The 27399-nt window shown below is 35.1% G+C and overlaps 1 protein-coding gene across 1 annotated transcript in view; it reads left to right on the top strand.

Annotated features, from left to right (window-relative positions):
* The first annotated feature begins 985 nt into the window (after positions 1-985).
* Positions 986-27399, top strand: part of LOC126371992 (uncharacterized) — a 29161-nt gene continuing 2747 nt past the window's right edge. The window contains exons 1-22 of the mRNA XM_050017490.1: positions 986-1195; positions 1270-1409; positions 1938-2102; positions 2716-2917; positions 3702-4891; positions 5273-5885; positions 6581-6721; positions 6932-7072; positions 10732-10886; positions 11339-11409; positions 11730-11803; positions 12020-12201; positions 14380-14541; positions 14727-14813; positions 15139-15337; positions 15775-15900; positions 17648-17776; positions 18431-18634; positions 19861-20070; positions 24524-24764; positions 25448-25615; positions 26149-26236. Coding sequence (XP_049873447.1) covers positions 986-1195; positions 1270-1409; positions 1938-2102; positions 2716-2917; positions 3702-4891; positions 5273-5885; positions 6581-6721; positions 6932-7072; positions 10732-10886; positions 11339-11409; positions 11730-11803; positions 12020-12201; positions 14380-14541; positions 14727-14813; positions 15139-15337; positions 15775-15900; positions 17648-17776; positions 18431-18634; positions 19861-20070; positions 24524-24764; positions 25448-25615; positions 26149-26236 — 4898 coding nt within the window. The remainder of the gene's footprint in view (positions 1196-1269; positions 1410-1937; positions 2103-2715; positions 2918-3701; positions 4892-5272; positions 5886-6580; positions 6722-6931; positions 7073-10731; positions 10887-11338; positions 11410-11729; positions 11804-12019; positions 12202-14379; positions 14542-14726; positions 14814-15138; positions 15338-15774; positions 15901-17647; positions 17777-18430; positions 18635-19860; positions 20071-24523; positions 24765-25447; positions 25616-26148; positions 26237-27399) is intronic.

The following is a 27399-nucleotide window of genomic DNA, read 5'->3' as shown; positions in this document are numbered from 1 at the left end:
TCAGCGTCTGATGATGACCAGGTGGTTATAGGATAGGAACTCAACTCATTGGTGGTGGTTAGTATTCAGGGTTTGATGATGACCTGGGGGACTAAAAAGGCGACAGCGAAGCAATTCATCTAAAAAAGCAATATTGCAATTTGACATTTGCGTTTTTTTAATGAATTGTTTCGATGTGGCATTTTAGCCCCCCAGGTGGTAATAACAATTCGACATTAAAATGACGCAATATCTTCGATTTTGAGCTTGTGTGATTTGCCTGGATGAGCATTCTGGCCCTGGCCCTAGGTGATTGGTGGTGGTGGTGTTTAGTATTCAGCATTTATCACGATAATAATTTTAGCTGGATAGTATGGAGAACTGTCAAAATTTAGGAACATTCAACAGTGCTGCCGCCTACATTTGAGCTTCTAGTTTTTTAGGTCCGTGTAGCTCTATTCGTAAGTATAAATAAAATTGTGATATTATGATTATTATAAAGTTAAGAGTGCTCCATGAGCTTTTATATAAGTAATAATAATATATATTTATAATAATATGAATGATCACTTAAAGGTACCAGTCAGATAGAGCCGCGATGGAATCGATACAGACTTAAATGATACTAATATTAAATCTTTATTTTAATGAAAATGCCTTAAATGTATGACAATATTTACAATTAAGTGCAGTGTAATAAGTTATATATAAATATACGTAAATGTCTTCGTAATATTTTGTAACTATTCATGCGCTGCCTTATATATTTACCTCGTCCGTTCAACCTTTTTTTACAAACGTAAATCAACTCGCACTTGGCCGAATTTCATTCACAATGAAAACTTACGAAAAATAATTTTGACTTTACAATTTACATCAATGCTTTATTTTTGTTATTTGGCTTTATTTTGCCATCTGCCCTATATTATTTAATTGAATTTTTTTTTTATAATTAATGCTTATTTTTAAATAGACTTATATATTTTTTATTATTCTAGTGAATATAATGTACGGCCCGTCGGAAAATAATAGTGAAACATCGCTAAAATCAGTAGAATCAAGAACATCAAGATACGACGATGACGATGATATTACTTCTCTTAGCTCTGAATTTCGCGAAGAAGAATCTATAAGATGGATAAATATTATCTTTCTTCCATTTCAACTGTGGTGGCAGGTTCTTGTACTATGTGCAGTTTTGATAAAATGTTTTATGGTAAGTGCTACACTGTGAAAATAAAATTCATAATATCATTAAAGACAATTAATAATGGAAAACTGTATTTTCAGGGTCCACTCATGGCAATATTTCCAATTGTGCGTTGTTCGTCGGCCGTACAAGATGTATATTACAATTATTTGGAATTTACCTACAGATATGTCGTTGACTCTTTGTACATTATTGACATATTTTTACATATTATACACAGGTCAGTATTAGTTTTGATTTATATATTATTACTATTTCAGTAGGCTCTAAGTAAGGAGGCCTAATTTCTTGAGTTTGTTTTGTAGTAGTTTCTAACACATTTTGATACATCTTTTCCGGATACATTACTCAGTACTGATGACGCTTCTGGCAATTTTACACGGCTAAAATAAATAGTATATACCATCAAAAGCGAAGTATTATTTTATGAAGCAGGTTATAGGGACAGACAATTTATATCTTTCTCTACATCATCAGGCTTCATACATCTTTTCCAGATTGTTTATCTATAGTGTCTAGGAGGTATTTTTTTCATAACTACCTATTTATATAGGTAGCCAATGCGAGTGCGGCAAGGTCTACCACATGCCCTGCTGACGTAAGCATTGGCACTGTCGTGTCGTCTGGCTCTCTTCTAGGAGATCAAACTAAGGACGAAATATACGCTGCCGAGTGTATTTCGTCCATCTTGGGCCCTCGGCTAGCTCCTATGGGCGTTGTAATGAATATGTTATGAATATTATTTTAGGCAAGTAACGGATGAAGCTATGAAAAGGGAACACCTTCCAAAGCCTGCTTATCAGATAATACTTGATGTGTTGTCAATGATACCATTGTACACGATGATTGCTGATGATATATGTTCTACTAATCAAATGTGGCCGAATTTGTTAAGTTTTAATGAATTTTTGCTGTAAGTATTTTCCAGTTATTCATATATTTACAACACAGCATTCTAATTGTTCTACTAAGTAACATTAAAAGTTAAATAAACCTTTTTAAAAATACGAAAATTATCAAATATGTTAAGTATATTATGGTGTAGAAGTATGACAAAGTTTAGGTTTCAGACTATGTTAGGATAAGTACGAGTATATCCTAGCAATACTTATACCATAAAACAAATAGCCAAGTTCAATTTACTGCCTATTTTACACAACTAACAACTTCATCTGAATAATTTTCATTGGAACTAGAATAATTAATCACCTCCATTTTATGAATAGTTGTAATCAACTACTATACTTTCCTACTCAGTAGTAGACATATCCATGCCAAATTACGACTTGTAGTACTAAGAGTCTCAGAGCTAAGCCGCGAACAGACAGGCGGACGCCATGCGCGTTTTAGTACCTAGTAACTAAATGACGTTAAGACGACAGACATAGAACACTAAAATAAGACTAACTTCCTGATCTGTAAACTATTCTTGTAATATTTCAGTAAGTATTGGATCACGTTGTAAAACTATTTAATTACCATTTGCGAAAGTGAAATTTTCCTATATTTGTTTACTTTTGTTATAGTATTTACAGAGTGGCGAAATTTTTTTCTTTGAATACGTCTCATAACTATGGAGTATTATTAATTGGTTATAGTGTAATGTTTGCACTTGTAATCAATGCACTGTCTTGTTTCTTTATACTTTCTACATTTGACGGACTTTGTGGGCCCTGCAATTCAGCAAGAAACGATTGGTATGACTGGCGTAAAGGAAGGCAACTGCAGGTACACAAATGGTTTATCAGCATACTAGACTATTTTATTTTGTACAGACACAATCGCTAAAGATTTTTATCGAAAAAAGCGTCTGAAAGTCCGAGTCGTGTTGTAAATACGTATACATTAAATTATGTAGGTATTCCCTCAAATTCAGATGTTACGGTTGTTAAAAAAAAGAACATTAGCGGTTGTACAGTGTCGTCATTACGCCCATTTCGACTAAATTCGATTTTGACGCGCCGCGCCGTCGCTTATTGACAAGATTCGATAGTCTATTGTTTTCTTATGTGTTCATACAAATGCTAAATGTTAAACCAGCATAAAAATGCATAAGTACTGATTATCTAAGGGAAATAAAACAGGCTTCCCAGCTGTGGGTCACGCGGAACGGGCCGTTAGGTGGGTGTTATTTTCTGGCATTTTTAAGCGTCAGTTGAACACTCAATCACGGCGTTGAATGGACACAATATTTGAAATATATTAATTGAATTTAAGAAACGGACTACCTAATTCTCGTATCACGTTTTTCACTATCTGTGCTCTAGTCCGAGAGGAATAAATTAAGTACTTACAGGTGTTACAAAGTAATATCATACATATATAAACAGCCTTTATACGTCCCACTGGTGGGCACAGGCCTCCCCTCAATCAACCGGAGGGGGTATGGAGCATACTCCACCACGATGCTCCACTGCGGGTTGGTGGAGATGTTTGGGTTAGTAGCTCGGGGCCAAAGGCTTAGCGATAATAATAAAAACTGAATATTCATTTATTTTTAAATTCGTTCCAGATACAACATTCAAAAAACAGAGATCTAGCTTTATATATGTATGGATTTTCTTTTGTTACGGCACTTATTGCAAACTCTTTATATGATTCTTACACACCGGTTGCGTACATGGAAATTGTGTTGTTTAATTTATTGATGGTACTTGGCTTCATATTTATTGTTTTCATACTTGCGCCCAAATTGTTTGCCGAATCTTTACTAAGATTAAAGAGACTTTATGCGTTTCACCCACGAGTCAAAAGGATCATTGAAGAGACTAAAAGAAGAAATCCTTCGCCATCGGCATATCTTCAAGTGGAATTATTCTATTCTTTAATTTGGACAAAGCGACATGGCATTATTACGATGCCAAAAACAATATATGACTTACCAGAAGCCATGAGATTAGATATAAAACAAGACTTAGTATGGCCTGTTTTTCACCACAGTCCTACCTTTAGAAAATCAACGTTATCATACAAACGTTGGTTATGCCAACACATAAGCCTCAATTACAAGCAGCCTGGCGAGAGGTTTTTCACCGGCCCGCATTGCTATAGTAAGTTATACTATATTAAAGCTGGTATAGTGCAGCTGCTTTCATCAGACGACACCACCTCTGCTCTCTTGTCGGTGTCGGGTGGTACACTTTTTGGAGACATCAGTTTTTTAGTTCCACCCATGAACAGGAAAGTAATTGCACGATGTCTTACATACTGTGAAGTACTCTCAATTGCTCGAGCTGACATTGTGACATCCTTACATAAGTTTCCTGAAGACCGTCATATCATTATGGGTTTATGCAGAGAAAGATTGAAACATGCACATGACTTATACAATAACAAAGAAAAAAAGAAAGGCGCTGATAGAGCTGAAGATGAAGGTATTGCATGGGTTAAACGTCGATGGTGGGAAATATTTCATATCGTCCATAAGTTGAAGTTTGCTTCGAGAAAAAAGAAACAAATATGGGAATTGCCTGCGGAAGAGAGCAATTATCATTGTTCTAAATATATTGGGCAGTTGGTTTTATGCGAAGACATCAAATTACAAAGAAAGTCTTTTTTTGTCAAAGTAACATTTCCTTGGATTTTAGCACCGGACTCTCAACTGGGCCATATTTGGCGTCAATTTGTTTTGGTCACTGTTGCCCTCGTATTAATTATACTTCCGCCAAATATTATCAGACAAAAAATTGAAACAGTCACTTGGTACATGTATTTTCATAATTCAATTGATATTATATACGTCGCAGATGTTGTTTTTAATCTATTTACAGGAATAGAAGTGAATAAAAAAATGGAAACTCACTTCATTTCTCTCATAATAAACCGTTGCAAAAATATATATTTTATAATGGATGTGCTTTCATCTCCTGGTGTAGAATATATTGCTTCACTAACTAAAAATGAACAGATTACATACTTATGTCAGTTTAATCGACTAATCAAATCATATTTATTATTCGTTAATAGAGATGGAAGGATTTTGAGGATGAATGATGACCCGTTAAAACGGGTATTGTATATCATAATATTGATACAGTTTTGTTACCACTATATTCCAGCATTTTTCCTGTATATACCTGTTAGTCAGTTTGCATCGATAGATGAAAATATATTTTATGGAAGCTTATGTATTTTTACCAAACAAGTCTGTGTAAAGGCTGGATATGCCACATATGGTATTTATTCAATACTGGTTGGGTGGGTGGTAAAAGGTATAATCCGACTTCAAAATACTACAACCATTAATGATATTGTCCTTGCTATTCTGATTACTATAGGAAATTTGCTTGTTAATATGTTTATCAGATTTAAATTAATATCTGCATTGTACTTAAAATATCGAGAAAGAATAAACTACCAGATTTTTGTAACAAATCTCAAAAATCACTACAATCGTCTCAAAATCCATCCAAACTTACTTAAAAGACTGGACACTTATTTGGACTGTCACTGGAGGTATTACAATGGAATGGATATTTTGCATCCTAATGTTTTGAAGGATGAACCTTTCGATATTTACTGGAAACTTCATGGAGACAAAGCAGAAAAGATCATAAGTGAATCTGCTGCATTCTTAGGAGCCGATACGGCACTTATAAAGGAACTAGCTCACAAAAGCAAGTTTTTAATACTTCCACAGAACTCTACTTTGGTTATGTTTGGAGTAGACATTGAAAACGTCACTTGGATATCAAGCGTAAGTAAATCATTCAAAAGCATATCATTATATCTTGTCTGAATTGATTTAAGTATATTCCTTAAATGGGATGCTTACTTATTTATTTAAAAGTAAAATTCACGTCTGTAAGGTTTTGGGTCCTTCCTTAGTATCTTACATTTGAATAGGTAACGGTGCTGACTCCATTAGATCTAATTGTATTTTAAGGTATACCTGTTATTTTCTTATCCGCCGAAATGTGAAGGAACAGGTAATCGACATTCGGGTATATAATTTATAAAATTTAACTCATAACCGAAATACTCCGTACATATACGTCTCACTACTGGGCGCAGGCCTCCCGTCAATTAACCGTCAAATTCTGACCAAATTAGTCTAAGACAAATAGATGAGCTATCTTCCATTTCTGTTTGATCCATTATTTAAGGGACATCAAAAACTGACCAACTAACTACTGTGGTCTGACCTTACATGGTTAACAATAAATTCTGACCAAAGTTGTCTTAGACAAATAGGTGAGCTATCTTCCACTTCCGTTTGATCCATTATTTATGGGACATCAAAAACTGACCAGCTAACTACTGTGGTCTGACCTTACACGGTTAACAATAAATCTTAAATATTACAATTACAAAATTAAATCCTAAAAATGTTATTAAATCCTGTTGATTTTTTTTCCCTATATATAATAAGTACCTAATATATTTCATCAGGGTGTCATAAAATGTGAATATCATGACGATAAAGGAGAAGCATGCAAACTTTTTATACCCAATGGTCACATGTTAGCAATGCCGGCTGTCTTCTTAGGTCGACCGCCTCTAAGGACGTATTCGTCAGCAAGTGATGTTGAGGTGCGTTTATCAAATAATTTCTACCTATGTGAGTGAATCTACATCCAATGTAGATTTATTTTTTCGAATTTTAATTATGAATGAAGTAACAATGAGTATAAAGAAAGCACTTTCTATGTGTATTACCATTATAGATAGACCAACACGGACCTCCGGCGGACTGGAGAAATTATATTTGCTTTTTTTAATTATTATTTATTTAATTTACAGGTTCTCTACATCAAAATACATGAATTCTTCTCGATTATTCAGCGATACCCAGTCCAGTGGTCGTATTTTAAAAAATGTGAGGAAGAGCTGGGGCCTACTTATGACAAAATGTTTATTTCATATTTGAAAAAGCACAAGGATGTAAATATACCAATACATGTTTTCCCTTTACGTATCGCCGTTTTGCCACTAATACACCTTCGCCGTGGCTAGTTGATTTCAATGAAACAAATATTTCAGAAATATTTAAGTAATTCTGCATTATAGCAGCTTCTTTGATCATGTCTAGAGTATACCGCAATAGATTTACTAAAGACTTAAAAAGGACGGTATCTAGTTGTAAATGGACCAAATAATGAAAACAAAATCAACATGCCTAATAATGTATATTAAATTGTAGTACCTATCTGGAGTTCTGGAGGTTTCTGAACTTACTCTGAAAACCGAAATAATGAAGAACATCCATAACAATAAAATCGGCTAAAACTTTATGCTAGAGCTTACATAATTATAAGTATGTCGTAGCAGTGGTGTCAGAAGGGTGGGCGTTAGAAGACAATAATGGCCGTCATCAGTATCACAATCATTTTATTTACTTCCACATAGTTTTTGTATCACGATTAAATAAAGTCACAGCATAAGGTACATACTCACGGCAACGTCATGGTATTCGTAACGGTTACACAGTCTCTCGTTATCTAGCGCGCATAAGGACGTTAGCGCGAAGGGGCCCTCCACCACCCATGGTTCCTATATTCGGACCGAATCATCGGGACATGTGAACGTACTTGCTAGGTACTCTTTTCCGATCACACTTTCTTGACGTCCCTACAAGTTATAGGTGAGCGACTATAGCACTCCTCGTAATTATTCGACACGTCCGCTCATGACGATGGTTCGCGGTAGACTGCCCGACTAGAACGGCAGTGCACGTCCGCTCGACACGACGACTCTGTAGTGACTCCCCGACTTCACGCAGCTCTGGCCGTACGCCACCTGACGTCGGAGCGATGCAACTTCATGACGGAAGTGATGTAACTTCATTTTATTTTCCGATTTGATCAATTTCTCTTCTTAATTCATAACTAACTCCGACATATTAATGTTAAATGTTACCTGAAGGGCACAGCTAGATGATATAGACCGGTGAGCATGAGACAAAGAAAACTCCCTTTGATTTGTACAATGTATTTGTATAATTTTAAATATACAGATTTAATTAACCATAGGTAGGTAAAAACCCTATGGAGGGAGACAGGTCGCGCTTTGGTCCGTCAGGTTAATTGTCACTCCGTAACAACCATGGGATATCACTATGTTTAAAAACACTGTCCGTACACCTGTAGGCACCTCACTTACTCGAGGACCTCCGACTATCAGGCCTACCTGAGGCGTTCCGGAATACCGTACAGGTGATGCGTTGAGGCCGGCTCAGGCCAGAGCGTGCTGGACGATGGCGGCGCAGCGGGCCAACTGTTACGCAGCTGGCGGGCTGCACGTCCACCGGTCAACCTCGCAGTCCTTCACCAGGCTTTATCCGGAGTGTTGACAAAAGGAGAGGCGCGGCACATCCACATGCGCGCCGCACAAAGGAAAGCTTCCACGTACAAATCAACCAAGGCAAGCTCCGCCGTAATGAAGCTTGAAATAACTTGCAAACGCAGAAGAAAACAGTAAGAATCTTCATTCACAAAACATTGTTGAAATCATCTGATCCAATCATAAACTTCTAAACGTTAAAAACTTAAAAACCTTAAAACCCCATCTGCAACAAGGAATAGCAATGATTAGCATGTGGTTCAGCTGACAGCGTGGCAAGGCAACTCACGAGTGTAAAACAAAGAAAATAACTTACAGGTTCATCCGGGATAGTTGGGCATCGCTCGGATGAAACCTAAACCCACCCACTGGACCTTCGGCGATGAGATTTCAGTGATGTTGCTGAAAACAAAGGACCTCGAGGTTATCACCAAGTTGGTGCAAAAATATGCACGAAGAATGGCGAGGACTTACCATCTCGGTTAAGTTATTTATATAAATGGTTACATCGGCTCTTGATGCCGCCGATACATTGTGGCTTTAATTTGCCCACATTTGGGTTTCGGCAATGGAGTCTTCGGCGCTCTCGTGACGTCCCCACTTCCCAAAACCTGTCTCTCAGCTCAGCCAGCTGTCAGTCTGACACACGAACCAACAATGTTGCCAATCAAAATAAAAATCTACCAAACCATAAATTCGCCGAATCAACGACAACAAACGATCGACTTGTTTGATCCAAATTAATCCAAAACGAAACCAAAAAATATAATATAATTTTTGAATAAATGTTGCAGATAATTTAAATATATAATTTAGAACAAAAAAAAATTAACGAAAGATCGGGCCCATCGATAACCCTGCAGCGCCATCTGTGATGTCCTTCGGGTAAAATATAAAAACAACGTTATATCGTCAGAAACCACAAGAAGTCGCTACAAGCCTCGTTGGTCCGAAATGCTTCGTTACAATATATACACTTTGAACATGTATGAATATACATATTTTGAGAAATTAAACCGTATGTCTCAATATGTGAAATAAGTCAAATATTGGTATATCCAACCACACGATGACGGCGTGGCTCTACCTCTACTTCAAGTGAAACTATTTCACAATCCATGTTCACTTGATAAGAATATTATGTTTAAGTACTGCTAAAATAAGTGAAATAGATAGTTTCCCGAATACGTTTACTGATAGGAAGAATGCGAGCGGTCAGTAGGCAAATGTTCGACTGTGCACCCTCTTAAACGCTTAAGGTGTATGCGAGCGTGCAATAGGCAATTTTGTTCAACTGCTCATTCCCTAGTTTTACGTCTGGGCGTACACGGTACTAGTCGGCAATTGACCGAAAGACTCTAAAGAAGATTCGACTATCCGGAGCTTTATTATTTATTGTTTTTATTTTAATAGTTTGCATTGTTTTGGTTTCGTTTCGTTTAAATTGTAATCGAGGATTTAATTTCGAAGATAATTCCAATTAGAATTCCCTTAGTAGGTCATGTTTTGCGTGACATTCTTAACACCGCGATGTAGAAAAATGCACTGTTTGACACAGCGACATCTAGCGAAGCGCTGCGCTGTAAACATAAACAAAGCTACGGCATGACAAATTTATTATCTTTTCACTTCGGTCAATACAATTTCTATACAATTTGACCGCATTCATAAATTTGTCTTTGTTTGGAGGATGAAAGTTGGAAGTTTTAGAATTTTCTTGTTGTTTGTGTACTAATACTAGCTTACGTTCCAAATTTCAGCCTTCTAAGACATCTGGAAGTACCTTATAATTATGATGTACGTTAGTGAGTGTGTATGTCAGTGAGTGTCAAAATCGGGGTTTTTTACATATGAATATTTAAAACATAATAGCTATGCACTTGAAACTTTATAAGTTTAATAAGTCCACTACTGACAACATACTGTAACCCAAACCTGAGTTATGAGGGTTCAAAAAATCGGCGAAACGTATCGAGAAAAGGTAGGTAGTGCCTGCCCTTGCGCTTTGTTTTGCTCGTCTTGGTGGGGGCACTGCCGTGCCCCTAGATCCATAAGCTCGAGCCCCAGGGTACTTTTCAGCGACGGCCATATTATAGAGGTGAAAAGTCCACATAGACGAAGTCGCGGGCAGAAAGCTAGTGTAACATAAAAACCTAAAATTGTGGGTGTTCTTCATTGTCGGATAGTCATCATCAAAAATAATTATAATATATTGTTATTTTTGTGTCGATGATATACGATAGTTTCTGTTCTTATTTCAGTATCAAAAATCTTTACGTCAACGTGTATTTCATGCAAGACAGTCTATTGGAAATATTATTGCGTCTAAGACGAAAATATTTACGGAAATATCCGCAATTCATAAAATCCAAATGCCGAGTTGTTTCAAGGATTTTAGAACTAATCCCGAATCAACGTAAGTGTATTAAATTAAGTCGTTAAGACCTCAAACGTCTAAATCATACTCTAAATTAGTACTTAGTGCCACTGTGTTGTCCGTCCGTCTGCCTGACTGCCCTTGTTCGTGTGTTGACACTTCTTTCTTAGCTGTAGGTGTTATCATTAAAGCTCAACCCAGCACCGTACTGCGGGGACCTTATCCGCGGGCGATTTGTCTCTATTCTCGACTACCACCATCATCGAAACACTTTCCTCCACTATGCTGTTGCATAGAATAAGGAATAATACTACCTGTAGTAAGGTTTTTTTGTGGTGTGTTACTAATGACGTATTAAAATAATGATTTTTAGATTCCGACTATTTCAGTCTCTTTTATCCCCGTTTTATCACATCATCAGACCTAAAAACAAGTTACTAGAGAGTCACTTTTTAATATTAAATGTATATGTACTTATGTCTATTTTTCAGTTTATTGCGGTATTGGATGTCATTTAGAGCAATTGTCGTCTTTGTATCTATAATAGCTTCAACGATGGCCGGTATTTCCTACTAAATAAGTTTTACCTTGGATACACCAAATAAAATAACAAACATAACACAAACACGATGATAACAAGTTAGCCACCTAAACTAATGTAACCCCTACGACTTAGTATGATTTGTTTTCACGTACTCTGTTTTGTTAGTAGTTTTGTAATTAAACTTTCTTTGTTTATTACTATACTGTAATAGATTCGTAGGACTTTCATTGACATTTTTATTTATATTATGCCTAAAATAATAACGTTTTTCTAACAACGCAAACATGACACAATATAGAGTTTAAATTTCAAATTTTAATACGCACTATATTTTAAAGGTGCAAGTCTTCGTGGTATTTACGAACCCATGATGTCTCTTCGGAACGTATGCAATGGTGTCAGAGTCATCGACGTATTTATCAAACTTTTTGTTAGTATATTTATTATTATGGTATTTTGTCATTTTTATGGTAATTATAAATATAGCTTGAGTATATTCAGTCTCATTTATTCTATAGTAATGATTTCACTCATAATCTCCCAGCGACGGGAGGGAACCTAAACGATGATGATAGACTAAAAATAAGATAAAACTAAATGTCATTTAATAGTGTGTAATTATTTTCAGATTCCTTATTATAATGAAAGAGGTCTAGTTATTTCCAAGATATCTAAGTGTGCACTACACTACCTAGCTAGAAGTTTTGTTGTGGATATCATAAGTATCGTATTTGGCTGGCCAGGAGTAGCGAGACATATCTTTGCCTTTAAGAGAGAAGATATGAACCGAATATTACAAATGGGGGCCGAGTACCTCAGCTTATATCTGTTTACGGGATACTGTAATTATGTGGCCGATAAACCATCAACTTATACTATTTTCATTATGGTACGAAATAGTGTTTAATTTACGAAAATAGAGTCATAACATAGCGTTATATTAAGCTTTAATAGTAGTAATCCATTGGTGGTAGATAAATTCTCAGTACACCATAGGAAACTTGTATTACAATGACACTGGGTGACGTGTACTCGTTCATCTCAGGGGGGGTTAGCCAATTTGTAATCATTAACAATAATAATACTGCCATTTTTTTTAGTTAATAAAATGGCAACTTATAATAATATTAACTGCTCTTTCTTTTGGATGTATAATGCTCCATTATTGTATAAATAAAGATTCAGAAGGAAATCTAATATCATCGTTAATGCTACGTTGTTGGATGCCAATTTACATGGGCGATGGAAATGTCACATCTATTGATGATTGGCATTTGGTAAGCATACGATATTCAAAATAGTAATATTTGCATATATTTTTTATTATATTTAATTTTTATTTTGGATTCTATTAAGAGAATGTTTCATCACTTGTTGATAAGTTACTGATACCACATCCAGATTTTAACTTGGCAGATAATTAGTAGGTACTGCTACCAAACAGTTTATTAATAATTGGTGACACAGGTCTTTACTACTTGGTCAGACAAAAGGGCGCTGAAGGCTCTCACTCAGACTTGCGAACTAGTAAGTTTCCGCATAATAATAAAAAAAGAAACTCGTTCTCGTGTGACTTCGGATAGTATGAAATTTGAGACGATTATCTAGGGCAGAAAGTGGATATTTGTTAAAGAACGAAAATAAGGTTTTGGAATTTAAGAAGCGATACTTTCAAATTTAATTCGCAGGTGACGTTAGTGATGGAGAGTGATAGGAAGCTGATTCCAAATGTGATGTTTCCAAATAGTAGGGACGGGAAAGATAGTGTTATTAGTGTGGATAAAATCATGAAAGGTTTAAAAAAGTATAAAGTTTGTAAAGGCTGCCGGATATGAGGGCACTGTGATTAGCCTGTTTTACTTGCTCTGTGGTAAACTCTGGGCTTCCGGATTTATGCCAAGTGATTGGTGTAGGGTAGGGCTGTTGACTTTGTTGTCATTTAAGGGCAAGGGTTCACAGAAAGAGTACAAGAACTACCGTGGCACAAGCCTTCTTATCGTCGTTGGTGAAAGTATACGAAAGTATTGATGGAACGTGTGATGAAAGAGACAGAGGAGAAAATTTGGGACGTACAAGTGGGATTTAGAAGATGTATGAAAGTAATGAACATTTGGAAAAATATTGTCGTCCATGCGGCGGTTATACACACACGTTATAATATATATTTACAACGTTTGCAAAACGTGCGTTCTGCGATAGTTACAGACAGAAATCCAGGTCCCCTGGGGCCCCATGTGGAAACAGAATTTTGTCCTTCGTTAATCGGTATTTATCCAGTAGTACTTGCGTATTTAATGCGTTTTAATTTGTTATAGGTTTTTGTCGAAAGCATTAGTTTGGTACAATGCTTTTTTATGGGCACATATTTGGGACAGTTTGACAGCAGACACCAGGAGGAAGCTATCGTGGCATTGCATTTAGTAGCAGTGTCACTTTTTTGGTAAATTAATTATAATAATTATTATGGTTAAGGTTTGGTTACATTTGTCTCTCATTATTTAAGAGCTGCGCTCTTTTCGGTGGAGTAATCGCCATTCCTCTCTCCCTTCCGCCAAATCCTTTACCTGCTGATACGACATGACCTGCACCTTCTCTTTTATTTGTTTGTATATGTGTGTGTGGTTACATTTAAGGTACCTGTTTGGGCACAGTAAAACTCTATTATAAAATAATATTACAAGAGAAAAAATCTTACAGATGTAAAAGATGAATGGGTAGATATATGGTCCCGACGTCGAAAGTTAAAATTGTATGTAATGTATATAATTGTATGAAAATATGCGCAGGTGAAACCTCGATACTTTATACATTTTATTTAAAAAAATATTAAAGTACATTTTTGACGTGATAGACTAATCTTTTGAAAAACTGACTTTTTTGCCATCACTAAAAAGCGACATTCAGAATGTAGAACAACTTAAACAAACTTCTACCTAAAAAAAAGTTACTTGCTCGCTAATATTTATTATATTATATTTATGTTTTCAGGTATTTTACTTGTTATAGTCAAGCTTTACTTATTCTGGCATACCGCGGGGACACGCTTTTTCAACATGGAATTGGCCAGTTAAAATCATTTTTGACCGGAGAAAGAGTGGAAAAGCACGTTATTCATAAAGCCGTCGATCATTTTACGTATTGGTGGAGAAGGTAACCGATTACTTATATTAGTTTTCATCGCTAATTGGTACCTAGATAGATACCACAATTAAGAAGGGTATAATAAAATGGCAAACGTTTCTTCAACTTCGGATCATGATTAAACTTGTGCCAAATTCGCCTACGGAATCCGAAAAATAGTGATACATTTTTAACTATTTTTTTACTATTTTCAGAACGGCTGGTGTTGATATGAAAATACTCATGAATGAACGTGTTGGAGTTGTATTTCGCCAAGACTTGAGTTATTATTTTTTCAAGAGGTACGTCTTATATTACCTAAGAGTGTTCGAAGCGCGCAATATAATCCTTGTTAATTAAGAAACATTGAGATATCTTTAGGGATTGTTTAAACTATGGTATATTCATATTGATTCCGAGTTAGTTATGAACTCTAGTGGTAATACTAATTTAATTAAGTAGGTCCTGTGAAAATATCTATTCATTCGTGTATTAATTACTTCTTTAGGCGAGTGGGCTCAAAGATCCTTGTTTGTAAATGTCCCCTATATAATAATTTTATTCTTCAGAATGTTTTACATTGCATTTTCTTAGATATTAAATATATTAGATTTTATTCTATATCAGGACTTTCCAAGCTGTCGATACGCTTTTGCATGGTGGCGAATCGTTGGAACGTCAGCTTGCCAGTTGTACCTCAGAGTTATATCATTTACAAGGTGAAGATATCGTCAGGGAGATGGATCTCTGTCCTAATCTCTTTATTGTGCATCGTGGGAGAATTTCTATTACAAGGAATAACGTACAAATTGCTGTTCTTAGCAAGGTACTCAGAAATATTAGAACCCTGTTACACGTATCAGTTTTTCTGCAGGCATGACTGACGTAAGATTGATGTATTGATTGTTGTATCATAAAAAACGATCTTATTATTTCTGTACTGTGATCAATATTTATATGGGCCGACTGGAAATATTCTGATGGCCTACAGTCACGCGCATCAGTCAACCTTCTACGTAATGGGAATTAAAATGAAAATTATTATATACTTAGTATTAATTATTATTATAAAATTAACTTCGATAAATTATGTGACATGTAACTATGAGATCTATAATTTAAAAAAATTAAATAAAACTGTAGAAAGTAATTTTTAGGGCAATAGTTTGTGGGTATTTTTTCTGTGATAGAAAATGAATGATAAATATACTTGGGTAAAGAGCAATGTAAAGTATACATGTACAGATCGTATGTTTTGAACAGGGATCTATTATTGGGCAGTTGGATGGAGCAAAATTGCGTCCCATACGCATCACAGCACGTGCTTTAACCCGCGCAGACCTTTTGGTGATACCCGTTAACCAATTTCAAGAAATGCTTACACCTGAAGTAAGTATACACATTTTTTTGATATAATCAAACTAAAACAGTCCGCGAACATACGGCTCTCAGTCGGGTGGACGGGCCACATTTCGTAGTAGTTCGAAATCTAATCAGTTTTCGTGCGCGAACATCAAATTCAAATTCAAATTCAAAAATATCTTTATTCAGTAGGTAACATAGTTACACTTTGAATTGTCAATTTTACATAACGAACGTCTCATCCGCCTAAAACTACTGCAGCTTCTCACAACCTGTATAGCCGGGGAAAAGAAGCTGCAAGAAAAACCTCGGCACAGGACCCTAGACGTTCTTTAAAAAAATAAAAATAAACATTAAATATTGGTATACAATTGAGTAATTTAGCTACCTAATATCATTTCTCAGACAGTTAATCCCATGCATTCATATCTTCTAAATAATCACTAACTTTATAATAACCTTTTTTGTAAAGTTTCCCGGTCAAGAGCTTGGAGATGAACTTAAGGTCTCTTCATCCATATTTATATCCCTCTAAATAAATTCGTTACAAATAAATCAGGGCCCTTTCGCGATGATACGCAACGCCTGACTGCTGGGCCCAAAGTCTGTTGATCTTGGTCTCAAAAACCAATGTAGGTACGCATTCGCGAGGCGTATGGCGAGACGAAGCACCGCGTTACGCGCAAGGTACACCTAGCGCACCAGGTGTTTCCGGCTCGCTGGACTAGGATCACACGACCCGTCTGAATATCAGCCGACTCCCAGTATAGTACCAACGTAGTGCGGTTACTACCGGTTTCCCTCCCGGCCTAACCACACCCAGAAAACCAGAGCCGAAGTGTGGGGATCCGGGGGATCACCGGTAACTTGGTCGCGATTACCCGTCGCGGCGTGGACGTCGGCTGGATCTAACAAGCTCTACCTAGACTACTAGAGGAACCTCAGAAGGGGGAGTCGCCCACTATTTTCAATGTCTGAAGGCGTCAGAAGTGCGTATGGAAGCGACTGCCGCGACTGCCGACTCAGTTCCTAATACAATAACGATATTCAGGCCCGCACTTATAGTTTTCCGTACAGCGCCATAATGTAATATATGATGATATAATCGGAGATCTAATTATTGTAAATAAGTGTTATCTATATTAAAAAACAACTAAATTACTTCTAAGTATTTTTGAATAATGGACCAGTTAACTCACGCTTATTTCTTACCTAGGTAAGATTATGGAATGCCATCTTGCAAGCATCCTCCACATACAATAAATATACATAGTTAAAAAGTATAAATGAAAGAAATAAAACGAATGTTACTTTTTATACTCATACATATTCGTAGCTCATACATATGACGATGTACCTAGTACATTTTTTTATTCGGGTCCGGCATTCATTATCGTTGTTATCACCATACTACCCTAACTTAATCAAAAAGTTATACTAAATAACGATATGCTAATCGTAATTATGAAGATATAATATAATGCTATATTATTATATACTTACAGGCTAAACTAATATTCGCATTTATGTAAAGCGTAATCTGCTATACATTTATACTTATAGATAACAATATTAGCGATTGTTTTAACATTGAACGGGACTGTAATTATTTGCATGCGGTTTTTTTTTGCGTTAGTTTTAGTTTACAGTTTACTTCCATGCGAACATACGTCTAGTTTTCTATAATATATTTAGAAACTTTTGCTTTATGTCATTCAAATCAGTGTTATTATTATAATATTTATAATAGAATTTAAAAAAATATATATTTTAGGTTCGAAAACACATTTCAAGTAATCTACAATCAAAATTTGATTATATGGGTTTAAAGAAAGCTTTACCAGAAAACCCGTACAACAGTATAGAATATTTACTCCGAGGAAGTAAAGTTATCAAGCTTCCGGTAAGTAGGTACTTTACGTTTTCGCAACAAATCAAACGAACCAATAAACGACACACGACGAACCAAACATACAAAATTTTACCGCAGAAAAGAGTCATAGTTTTCGATTTTGTATTTTTGCAACCAAATATCATCAAGAAAAAAATAAGACTTGGGCTGTATGGGCATAGTTCCCTTTGCCTATCTTTCGGGGAAAAATAAAATACTTTTATGGTTTCTAAAGAAAGAAAGAAAATATTAAATTTTATTACGAGGTCATTTTTCGTTTCGTTTTTCTGGTTTGTCATGATCCCAACTATCACCTGTTTCGATTGAAATTTCCACTTGATATCAATTCAGAATCATGGTTATGGTCTGAATCATAATCAAAGCTTTTATTACCATCATCATTAACACATATAAGAAGAAAATTACTATTCAGATGAAAAATTAGTGTATGCGACTCATAAGTATGTCCATAACAGTTTATGCCAAAATTTATTTAGGGTAAACGACTGCCTAATAGGTAGAATATCTAGCGCATACACGTTTATCCTACTGCCTAACTTTACTAAAACATAAATCAATAAGTAAAAAAATAATTCGTTTATTAAGTATTCGTTTGCAGAAACTATATTGTGGGTTTTTGATATCATAATATTTATTTGTTTGTAGTGGATGTACGAGCCAGGAACGGCAGAAACTAACAAGTGGTATGCCCGCTGGCTACTGCTGGTGTGGGCAATATGTCCTATAGTAACAGCAGCTGCTGTTATAATGGTCTCTACTTTCGTTGATATGCAATTTAATGTAACTACGTCATTGATTATGTCCCTGGACATTTTGCACGTGGCGTATTTGTACACGGAATTTTACACGGTAAAGTATAATCAACATAAATTGAAAGTTCCATATCAATGTTAATGAAAAATAGAAAAACTTACGATTGCTGTGAAAATATAAATATGAACCGAATATGGAAGCTCTTTAAAATAAAAGATTTTGTCTAGCTCAGACAAATACATACGAGATATAAATTGTTATCCATGTAATAAGAAGGTTAAGCGAAGGCAAATCTGTACTGCACCATCTATTTTTTAGAGCCTTTTAGAGCTAGGGAACGTAGCCTCGAAAATCGGTTTACTATTGTTTAACAAAAGATGTATGACAAAAAATCATTTTTCAAACAACGTTTGGTAAACTAATCATTTGACAAACTTTTATTTTGCAAATATATTACTTTAAAAACAATCATTTGACAAAATACAGGTTTCGCAAATGTTTTATTTAGGAAATAATTTTTAAAAATAATCACATGACTAAATAATTCGTTTGGTGATTGTACAAAAAATTAGAATATAAATTATTAGTTTTTAAAAATAACTATTTAAACTCTTGAACAGATTGTTTATAGGCAAGTAATAATTTTGTATTAATACTAATTCCATAGAAACTAAAATCTTTTAAAAAAATACCCCGGTTCTGGCACTCGCGTTGTGGTCGCAGTTCTAACCTAACCTAACCAAACATTGGAAAATAAATGATTATGATAATTATTTAACTTCTTTATTATTATTGGACTTTCATGCATGAACCCAAAGTAATGATATACACGTACTTAATAGCTTACTACCTTCTTCTAAAATGATCTTTTGTCATACGTTTTATGTTAAACTATAGTAAACCAAGACAGATTTTTGTTGATTAACATAGATTTTGGTTTACCAAGCAATGCATTTTATCAAATGTTATTTTTGCTTTACGTTGTTTTGCCAACTAACATGTTTAAAAAATAATCAATTTGTAAATTAATGTTTTAGCGTAATATTTTTTTTTTGCAATTATATTGTCTAATGAATAGTTTATTAAACATAGTTTGTAAAATGATACATTTATCAAATATAATTTTGACAAATGTTGTTTTTCAAATGAAAATTTATTATTTGTTTTTTGTCAAATGGACACCTCGAAAATCTCTCATTACTGTGAGATCAAATATTTGAATTAGAAGAAAGAACGTCGGCGTCCAAAACACACTGATAAAAAATAAAAACAACGGTCCGCGCGCAGCTTTCACGATCTTGTTATAATTTAATATATTTCAGATGGAATTAGTAGTTGAAGGTGCAAGATGTGAATATAAATATAATAGGTTGAAGAAATTGAAATCGGTATGGATCTACATAGACGTACTGTCATTAGTGTTGCCATATTCGACAATGTTCCTCATAGGTGGCGGCGTTACTCAGCTGGCGCGACTGTTAAGAATGTATACTGTTTACTTCTTCCATAGAGACTTTTGTAGCAAGTTTGAGGTGAGTTAAATGACTTTTCTGGAGCCATACAAGCTACATAAAAAAGCGTTTTTACTAGAACGGGACGGAGCATTTCCCCATCATTGACTTTAAGCATTAACTTCTCATCTGTCACAGAGATACCAGATGATTTACATTTTGTCTGGTCGAAATCTGCGTTCCGATTGACAAGTTGTTACTATCTCAGCAGGCGTACCACACTATGTAAGGGCGACGCGACGCGACGCGATTTAAAATAAGGTCCTTGGTACAGGCGACTACCGGGATTTTTTAAGATGTCGCACTCCAAAGGACATATCTAAAATTATTGTTTATTGCCTTGCCAGATACCTATTTTCTTAAGAAATAAGAAAATTGGTAGTTTTTAATAATTGTGTGACACACTTAGTATATTCAAGTCGCGAGCAAATCGATGCGTGAACGTGGGACCTTAACTCGTCGGTCTGTTCGTTTTTGCTAGCACACTATTATTTTCTGTCGAGTGAATTTGACAGCGCGCCAGTGCATTATCTCGCGCCCGCAAGACTGATTGCGAAGTCTCGCGGATTTAAATGTAACTAACTGACAACACAATAATTATAATTATGCAGATAACGCGACATTAGCGCTGTGGCCACAGGACTTCTTTTGTGGCGTGAATTATAGCGTATTCGGTCTATCTCGCGTAGACCATAACTCGCGTTTTACTCGCTCTACTCGCGCCGTTAGCGTGCTAGGCCTGCAAGTATTAGATGAGATATCTATCGAAAAACAGATTTTAGCTCTATGCTCAGCATTTTTATGTAAATAGATTCACGAACGTAATAAAAAAAATGTCTGTCGCTTTACCGTTCAAGAAATAATTGCGTCACCCAATTTTCGGTGGCCGAACCTATATACACATTATTTATTATATTTCTTTGCCTAAAACCTTGTGGCATTTTCGTGTAAATCGAAATTAAATTGAAATAATTTAAATTCAAATATCTCAAACAAATTCCGTCAATATAGTACGATAATGTACAAGGAAGGTTAAGCGACCCGTTGATGGAATACTGGTCATTTACCTAATAATGATTATTTCATACTATTTCTAGATTTATTTTTATAATACATGATTTAAAGTATATTCCGCTGATTTCCGCTCTACGAAAGAAGTCCCGCGACCACGGGGCGCGGCTCTAACGTCGTAGACTCTGCATAGAATTATTATGACTTGTCAATTAGTTCTATTAAAATCTGTAAACATTTTTATTGGCGCGTATTAATATTTTAAACCTTGTATTAAGTAGCTTCGTTTTCGTTTTGTGATATTAACGGGTTAATGATTAACGGGCAAAGTATTTTTAAAAACTTACCCTTATTTGTAAAAGTTATGTAAGTACGCCGTAATTGTCATATACATATTATATTAGTCACAATACCGTAATCTTCTATATGTAAAAATGTTTTAATGTATGTGATGTGGCTGTATTTTATAAATAAATAAATATGAGTAGGTATAGGTACATAGGTTTTATTAAATAGGTACCGACTATGACTGAGCCAAAATGAGAGTTATTTTAGATTATTGATTAATATTTGGCATACATAAGTAGTAATATGTAGAATACATAAGTTTTACTAATATTGTTTGGCATTTAATTTATTTATATAACTTACTTTACATTTTTCAGGGGAGAAACAAGTCTACTATAATAAAAGTAGTGATGTGCGCTCTATTGATCCATGCATTAGTTTGTGGTTGGATAGCCATTGCTTGTAGAAAAGGTGTGCATTATCTATTAAGCATTGCTATAAGGAAATTTCTATTTTTTATTCATTCAAGTCATTATCCAAAAATTCCAAGTTACTTTCTATATGACAGAACGACGAGTCTGATACAATTGTACGGTCAGTTTTTTAAGTCGTTTAATTACTTATAGGTATTTTTGGTTCGTTTATTTCAGAAAATACATTCCCCCTACCATATTTACCTTTTCACTCAAGTATTTATTCTGGTCAATTAGTAGATAGAAGTGAATGGGATTATGTGCTCAAAACAAGAAAAAATGGTGAGTGTATTTTTTTGTGAATCTGTTAACAGTTTTTCCGAAAGTAGGTCTGTAATTTTAGTATTTATTTAACAGGATGCGCGCGATTAGGTTTGTTTCGGATACTTAACTATACTTCGCCTGATGGTACGAAAAGTACAGTGTACGGGTTTCTTTCACCAACACGTTGGGAAGCTGATTATCTTCTATCTCTCCACTTCATTACAATCCTCTTCACCAGTACTAATATAGATACAGTGAGTACATTATTTAAGCCGTAGTTATATTTTTAAAAGCAATTGAACAACAAAAAAATACTGATTTCAAAATCTGTGATATAAAAAGAAAGAAATAAGTACAATCTTAGAATCTAAATTCTGAAGTCGGCGCAATCAGCAAAGTTCGCTACCTGCAAATTCTCCACACTGGTCTTAACCATTTGCAAAGTAACCACTTATGGTTACTTTGCAAATGAGATCAGATGTATATGCATTTTGGGCTTTTGGCTGACTTTCTATTTGCGCCGACTTCAGAATGACTGTATTCAACACAATAATTACTTCTTATTACTTTTTATTCGTCAGATTTTGAAGTCGATAATATTTTTTTTTACTTTATTTTTTTTACATTTATTCACTCATTTTAAAACACTTGCAGTCGACTGTAACTTAGTTCTCTGTTCAACACTGGAATAACGGAAATGAAGTGTTGAGGATCTAATCGCATCTTTGTTTATCATGATCAGTGATGTGCCGTTCCCGGGAATATTCCCACTATGGTAACGGTCCCAGCTGTAAAAAAATATATGTAAAAAGAGCTGTATTTTCTAACCTTTAGGCAGATACGACCAAATTGTAAGAAAGAACAATCTGAAAATGAATAACAGCCAGTGTCCTTACTATTAAAAACGAGGGGATCATTCCCACTTTGGGAACATTCCCGGAAACGGCACATAACTGATTACGACATTATGGAGATATAATCGAGATCGTGCAAGATGAAGTCGCCCGCGCTCTGTCAGGACTCTCGCTAATGATGCTGATTCTGGCAGACATGGCTTAATTTTATATTAGTGCCGTCTTTAACAACTTTTTTTACGACGAATGCAAGAAAAAAAAAGTCTTTTTACAACTGTCAAACTAAATTAAAATAAAGTTGGCGTCTGCACGAATCAGCACCAATTTCAAATTTACTAGAGAGTGCTTTGTCGAAATCCTTGTCGCAACTAGAAGAAGCTGGCTTTTCACATTATAATACTTAATATCCCGCGTATCCGTGAACATAATTACGTATATACTGAAGTACGATCTTTAAGTCCAAGTGTACAACAGTAAAAATGTTCATTATTTGATCGTTCATCTGCGTAAGTTGCGCCTTGATCAATGCCGAAATCTCCTGCAGGGACACTATCCAATAAAAATCTTGTTCAGTGATGGGATTCACGGTTGAAGAAAAGCCAGAAAGACAGTTTTTTTTTTGGTTTTGCTCAGAGGACGTGTTGCGGTCTTCTTAACACAATTTACAGCGCAGCAAGTGTCATTGTTTGGTGGGGTTATTTTAAGAACGTCTCCTTGCTCTGCATTTTTGTCAACGAGGTGTGAGAGTTCTTAATATAGAAAGAAGTTGCGGGAGTGTAGCCAGTGTGACCAAAATATTCACAAAACGATTATATTATATGACGCAACAATCGTATTAATATATCACTTTACACATCATTCATTGCTTCTTTGATATCGCGCAACCACAACTAGCGATTGCTCTACACTGAAAAGCAGGTAAACCGATGTAGTGGTACAAACAGAAATGTATCGGTGTGGCTACTTCACAACGCCGACGTGAGTCAACTGGCGACATGCGAACTCTCGTATTAGTGGAGTCAATGAAGGGTTTCACTACTAACTTGCCAGGGATAGGTCCGATATTGATGTTTTTTTAGAGGTACTTTTTTATATCATCTACAAACAAAAACATCTTGAGTGGGTCAAATCAATATTTCGATCAAATAAATATTTATTTAATACCTAACTCAAGATGTTTTTGATTTTAAATATAAAACTACCCCTATAAAAGAAAAAGACAATTAATATACTACTGCTGATTGATGAGTTATAATGAGTTCAAATCCCATGGATTCAATCGATGTTACCGACTCTGTTAACATTACATTTCTGGGTTCTTCTTGACTATTGTTCTTTACCTAGTGCCAAAGGAATATTTCTATTGATTCTATGATCTATGTATGAAACAGAAGGTCCAGAACTATCAGAGCGACATTTTTTATTCTTATCATGTAAAAAGTAGGTACTACTAATAGTTACATAAAAACAATATAAATATTTGAGTTTTACTTTTCTCAAAACTTATGAACACACGAGCTAATTATCGTTTTTATTACCTATATGCTTTATATAGATTTAAATTATAATGTTTTGTAATTTAAGGTTGTGCCAGTAACCATCAGGGAAATGTATTACAAAATATTTGCATGGCATTTACTGTATTTGGTTCGGCTGTGGATTAGCAGTGTAGTCCTACAAGCAGTTTATACAAAATATCGTCATATGTATCATTTTGACTACGCTGTACACAGCTTACTTAAATATTTAAAATATAATGATATTTCCTTATATGTACGACAGTCAATACAAACGTATACTGATCTTCTGTGGAAAAGACAAAGCGGTTAGTATTTCTAATTCATTTACTGGAGGTGCATTGTACAAGAAAAGAAAACTGCGTAATATTATGTAAAGGTACCTACTAAAGGTCTTTAGTGGCTCGATAACAACCCTGAAGCCAGGGTTGCTGAAGTTCGTAATCCATTCAACAACCCACATGATAGAAGAAGACTAAATCAATATCTTTTGAATATCTTGAAACATAGAGAGGATAGTTTGATGATTAATTGATTCAATGTAGTAATCCGGTCACTTTGGACTTCCCAAAGTTAAATTAAATGAGCATCGTCTATTTTAGTTAGATTCTTTATAAGTTGTGAAAGTTGATATTTCTTAGGAAAACAATATTTAGTAAATTGCATGGAATTTATTCATGTATTGTCAGCGACACCATTAAACCGCATCACTGTGGTGTCGTTTACATTTTTGTCGGTAACCACACCACTGCCGACTAGTGATGTCTAACATGTATATAGCCAAATCGTTATGTTTTAATTTTTAATTATTTATTAATAATGTCGCTGAAATTTGGCGACTTCATAAGGAATTCGCAAAACAAAAATAATTATACCGTTACTTCATAACAAAGCAAAATAAATGTTTCGTGGTGTCGTTGACAATACATGAATTTATTGGTAACTCCTTTTTTAAATTGATGCGCTCTTATGGTCTTCTTTACCATTGTAGGTAATTGGTTGCCAGAGATAACAAATCAAGCTCCATTTTGTTTACGGGAAGATATACTAAGCTCCCTCTACATACATCATCTGTTGACCCCAATGTTATTCCAGAACCTGCCTATGTATTTCTTAAGACAGTTGGCGGTGAAACTTAAACGAATCGTCATATTTCCTGGTAACTAATAACTGTGTACCTAATATACTCAAATATCAGGTATTCATCATCATTGTATATTCAAGTAGGTAGTAGTATAGGTAAATATATTGTAGATGGAAATGTTTGCCGCAAAACCAACTAATTACTCAATGGAGTAGCATTAAAGGGGTAATCGCGTTTGGGGAAAAACTAAATGATTTAGGAAGCTTAAAAAGGTAGGTACGGGTGATTTCTATAACACGGCAAGTAGGACACGTAAGTTTATGATATACAGTAAGCGTCGGATTCGTTTATGCATTACTGCATAGAAATAAATAAGTACATTATTACGGAATAATAATTTAAATTGACTATTGTTTTATGTGCTACACTGGGAGCGAATAAGATGAGATGCCGTAAAATTCGACAAAGGGATTGTATTATTTTTAAGATGATGGGTAGATGGATATGGATGACCCTTGGGTTGACGTATGCTCCATACTACCTACATACCCCCTCCGGGCATACATGCGCGATGCTATGTTATTTTTAATTGTGTAATTTTTTTTTAGGGAAATTTATTGTTGAAGAAGGTGACATTCATCCTTGTATTTATTTTATACATGAAGGTGAAGTAGAAAAATGGTACACCGACCAATCGTGAGTATACCTCTGCAGGAATAGAAGTGATTAGTAGCTCACTGCTATTCAACCCGAGCATTAAGATAGTAGGTACCTAATTATCACGTCGGAATTATACAGCGCCATATTGTATATTGTTTTTTTTTTTGGAGAACGTGATCTGAAGTGCCTCATTTGAGAGTAGTAATATTAAATTACCACTTGAAGCCAATTTAAAAAAGAACAAACGCGGAACAAATTCTAATTTACATGTATTTCTGTAGAACAAATTTCGTGCTAATTATCTAGTACATTCGTGATGCTGCAGGATATGGTAATTCGCTAGGTGTAGACACTTTCAGAGGGTCACTGAGATAGCATTTATCCACCAATCAGTCGTCAATCATGACTTTTTATTCAATTCAAACAAAAATCGCCATTATTATTACTTTACTGTGATCGGTATTTGTAGGGTCGTATGTGGGTCGTATGCTGATTGACGGAATACCGTGGTAAAACCACCACCAATTTAGTGTTGTACTTACTTACTAGTATTGCAGAACAATCGATAGCGATAGTGAGATTTATTTTGCAAAATGGATAATATCAGGAGAAAGAGACAGGCATGTGCCGTTATCATTATATACCATTAAAAAAAAGAAATATGCTAGATTTGGAAAACAAAAACACGAGAAATCGCTATTTTTTTGCAAGTAGGCTTAAATTACTACCATCTCAATATTAAAATTCGACTAGGAAGTAGAAAAGCGTCTGTTCGTCTATTTAATTTCTTTATTGTAGGTACACAGATTACCAAACATGATAACATTTAAAAAAATACAAAAGGTCGGCTTAACTCTAAAAGCCGACCCAGGAATGGTGTGAAAGGACAATAAACGTGGGAAGGCACTAAGTGTACAGATAAAAGAAAGATGTACATGCACAAAATATATACATAAAAAATCCCGAATGTCTTACAATAAGTAACTCTTCAATGTGCCAGACATGTCTTTGTTTGACTACTAAATCATGGTTTACGAATTATTGATAAGTAGATGTCATAACTCTCTTAGACTCGGAGTCTTCGAGTCATCCGCAATTCGAGGCGAGCCCTGTTAACGACTTTGGGTCCTAAGTATTTAAACTTCGATAAGTACCTACTCGAGTCTTGTGTAACACTACTGCACCGCGTACTAAACTAA

This window comes from Pectinophora gossypiella, chromosome 13, assembly GCF_024362695.1.
Source record: "Pectinophora gossypiella chromosome 13, ilPecGoss1.1, whole genome shotgun sequence".
Lineage (NCBI taxonomy): Eukaryota > Metazoa > Arthropoda > Insecta > Lepidoptera > Gelechiidae > Pectinophora > Pectinophora gossypiella.
This window is presented reverse-complemented; position numbering and strand designations above follow the sequence as displayed.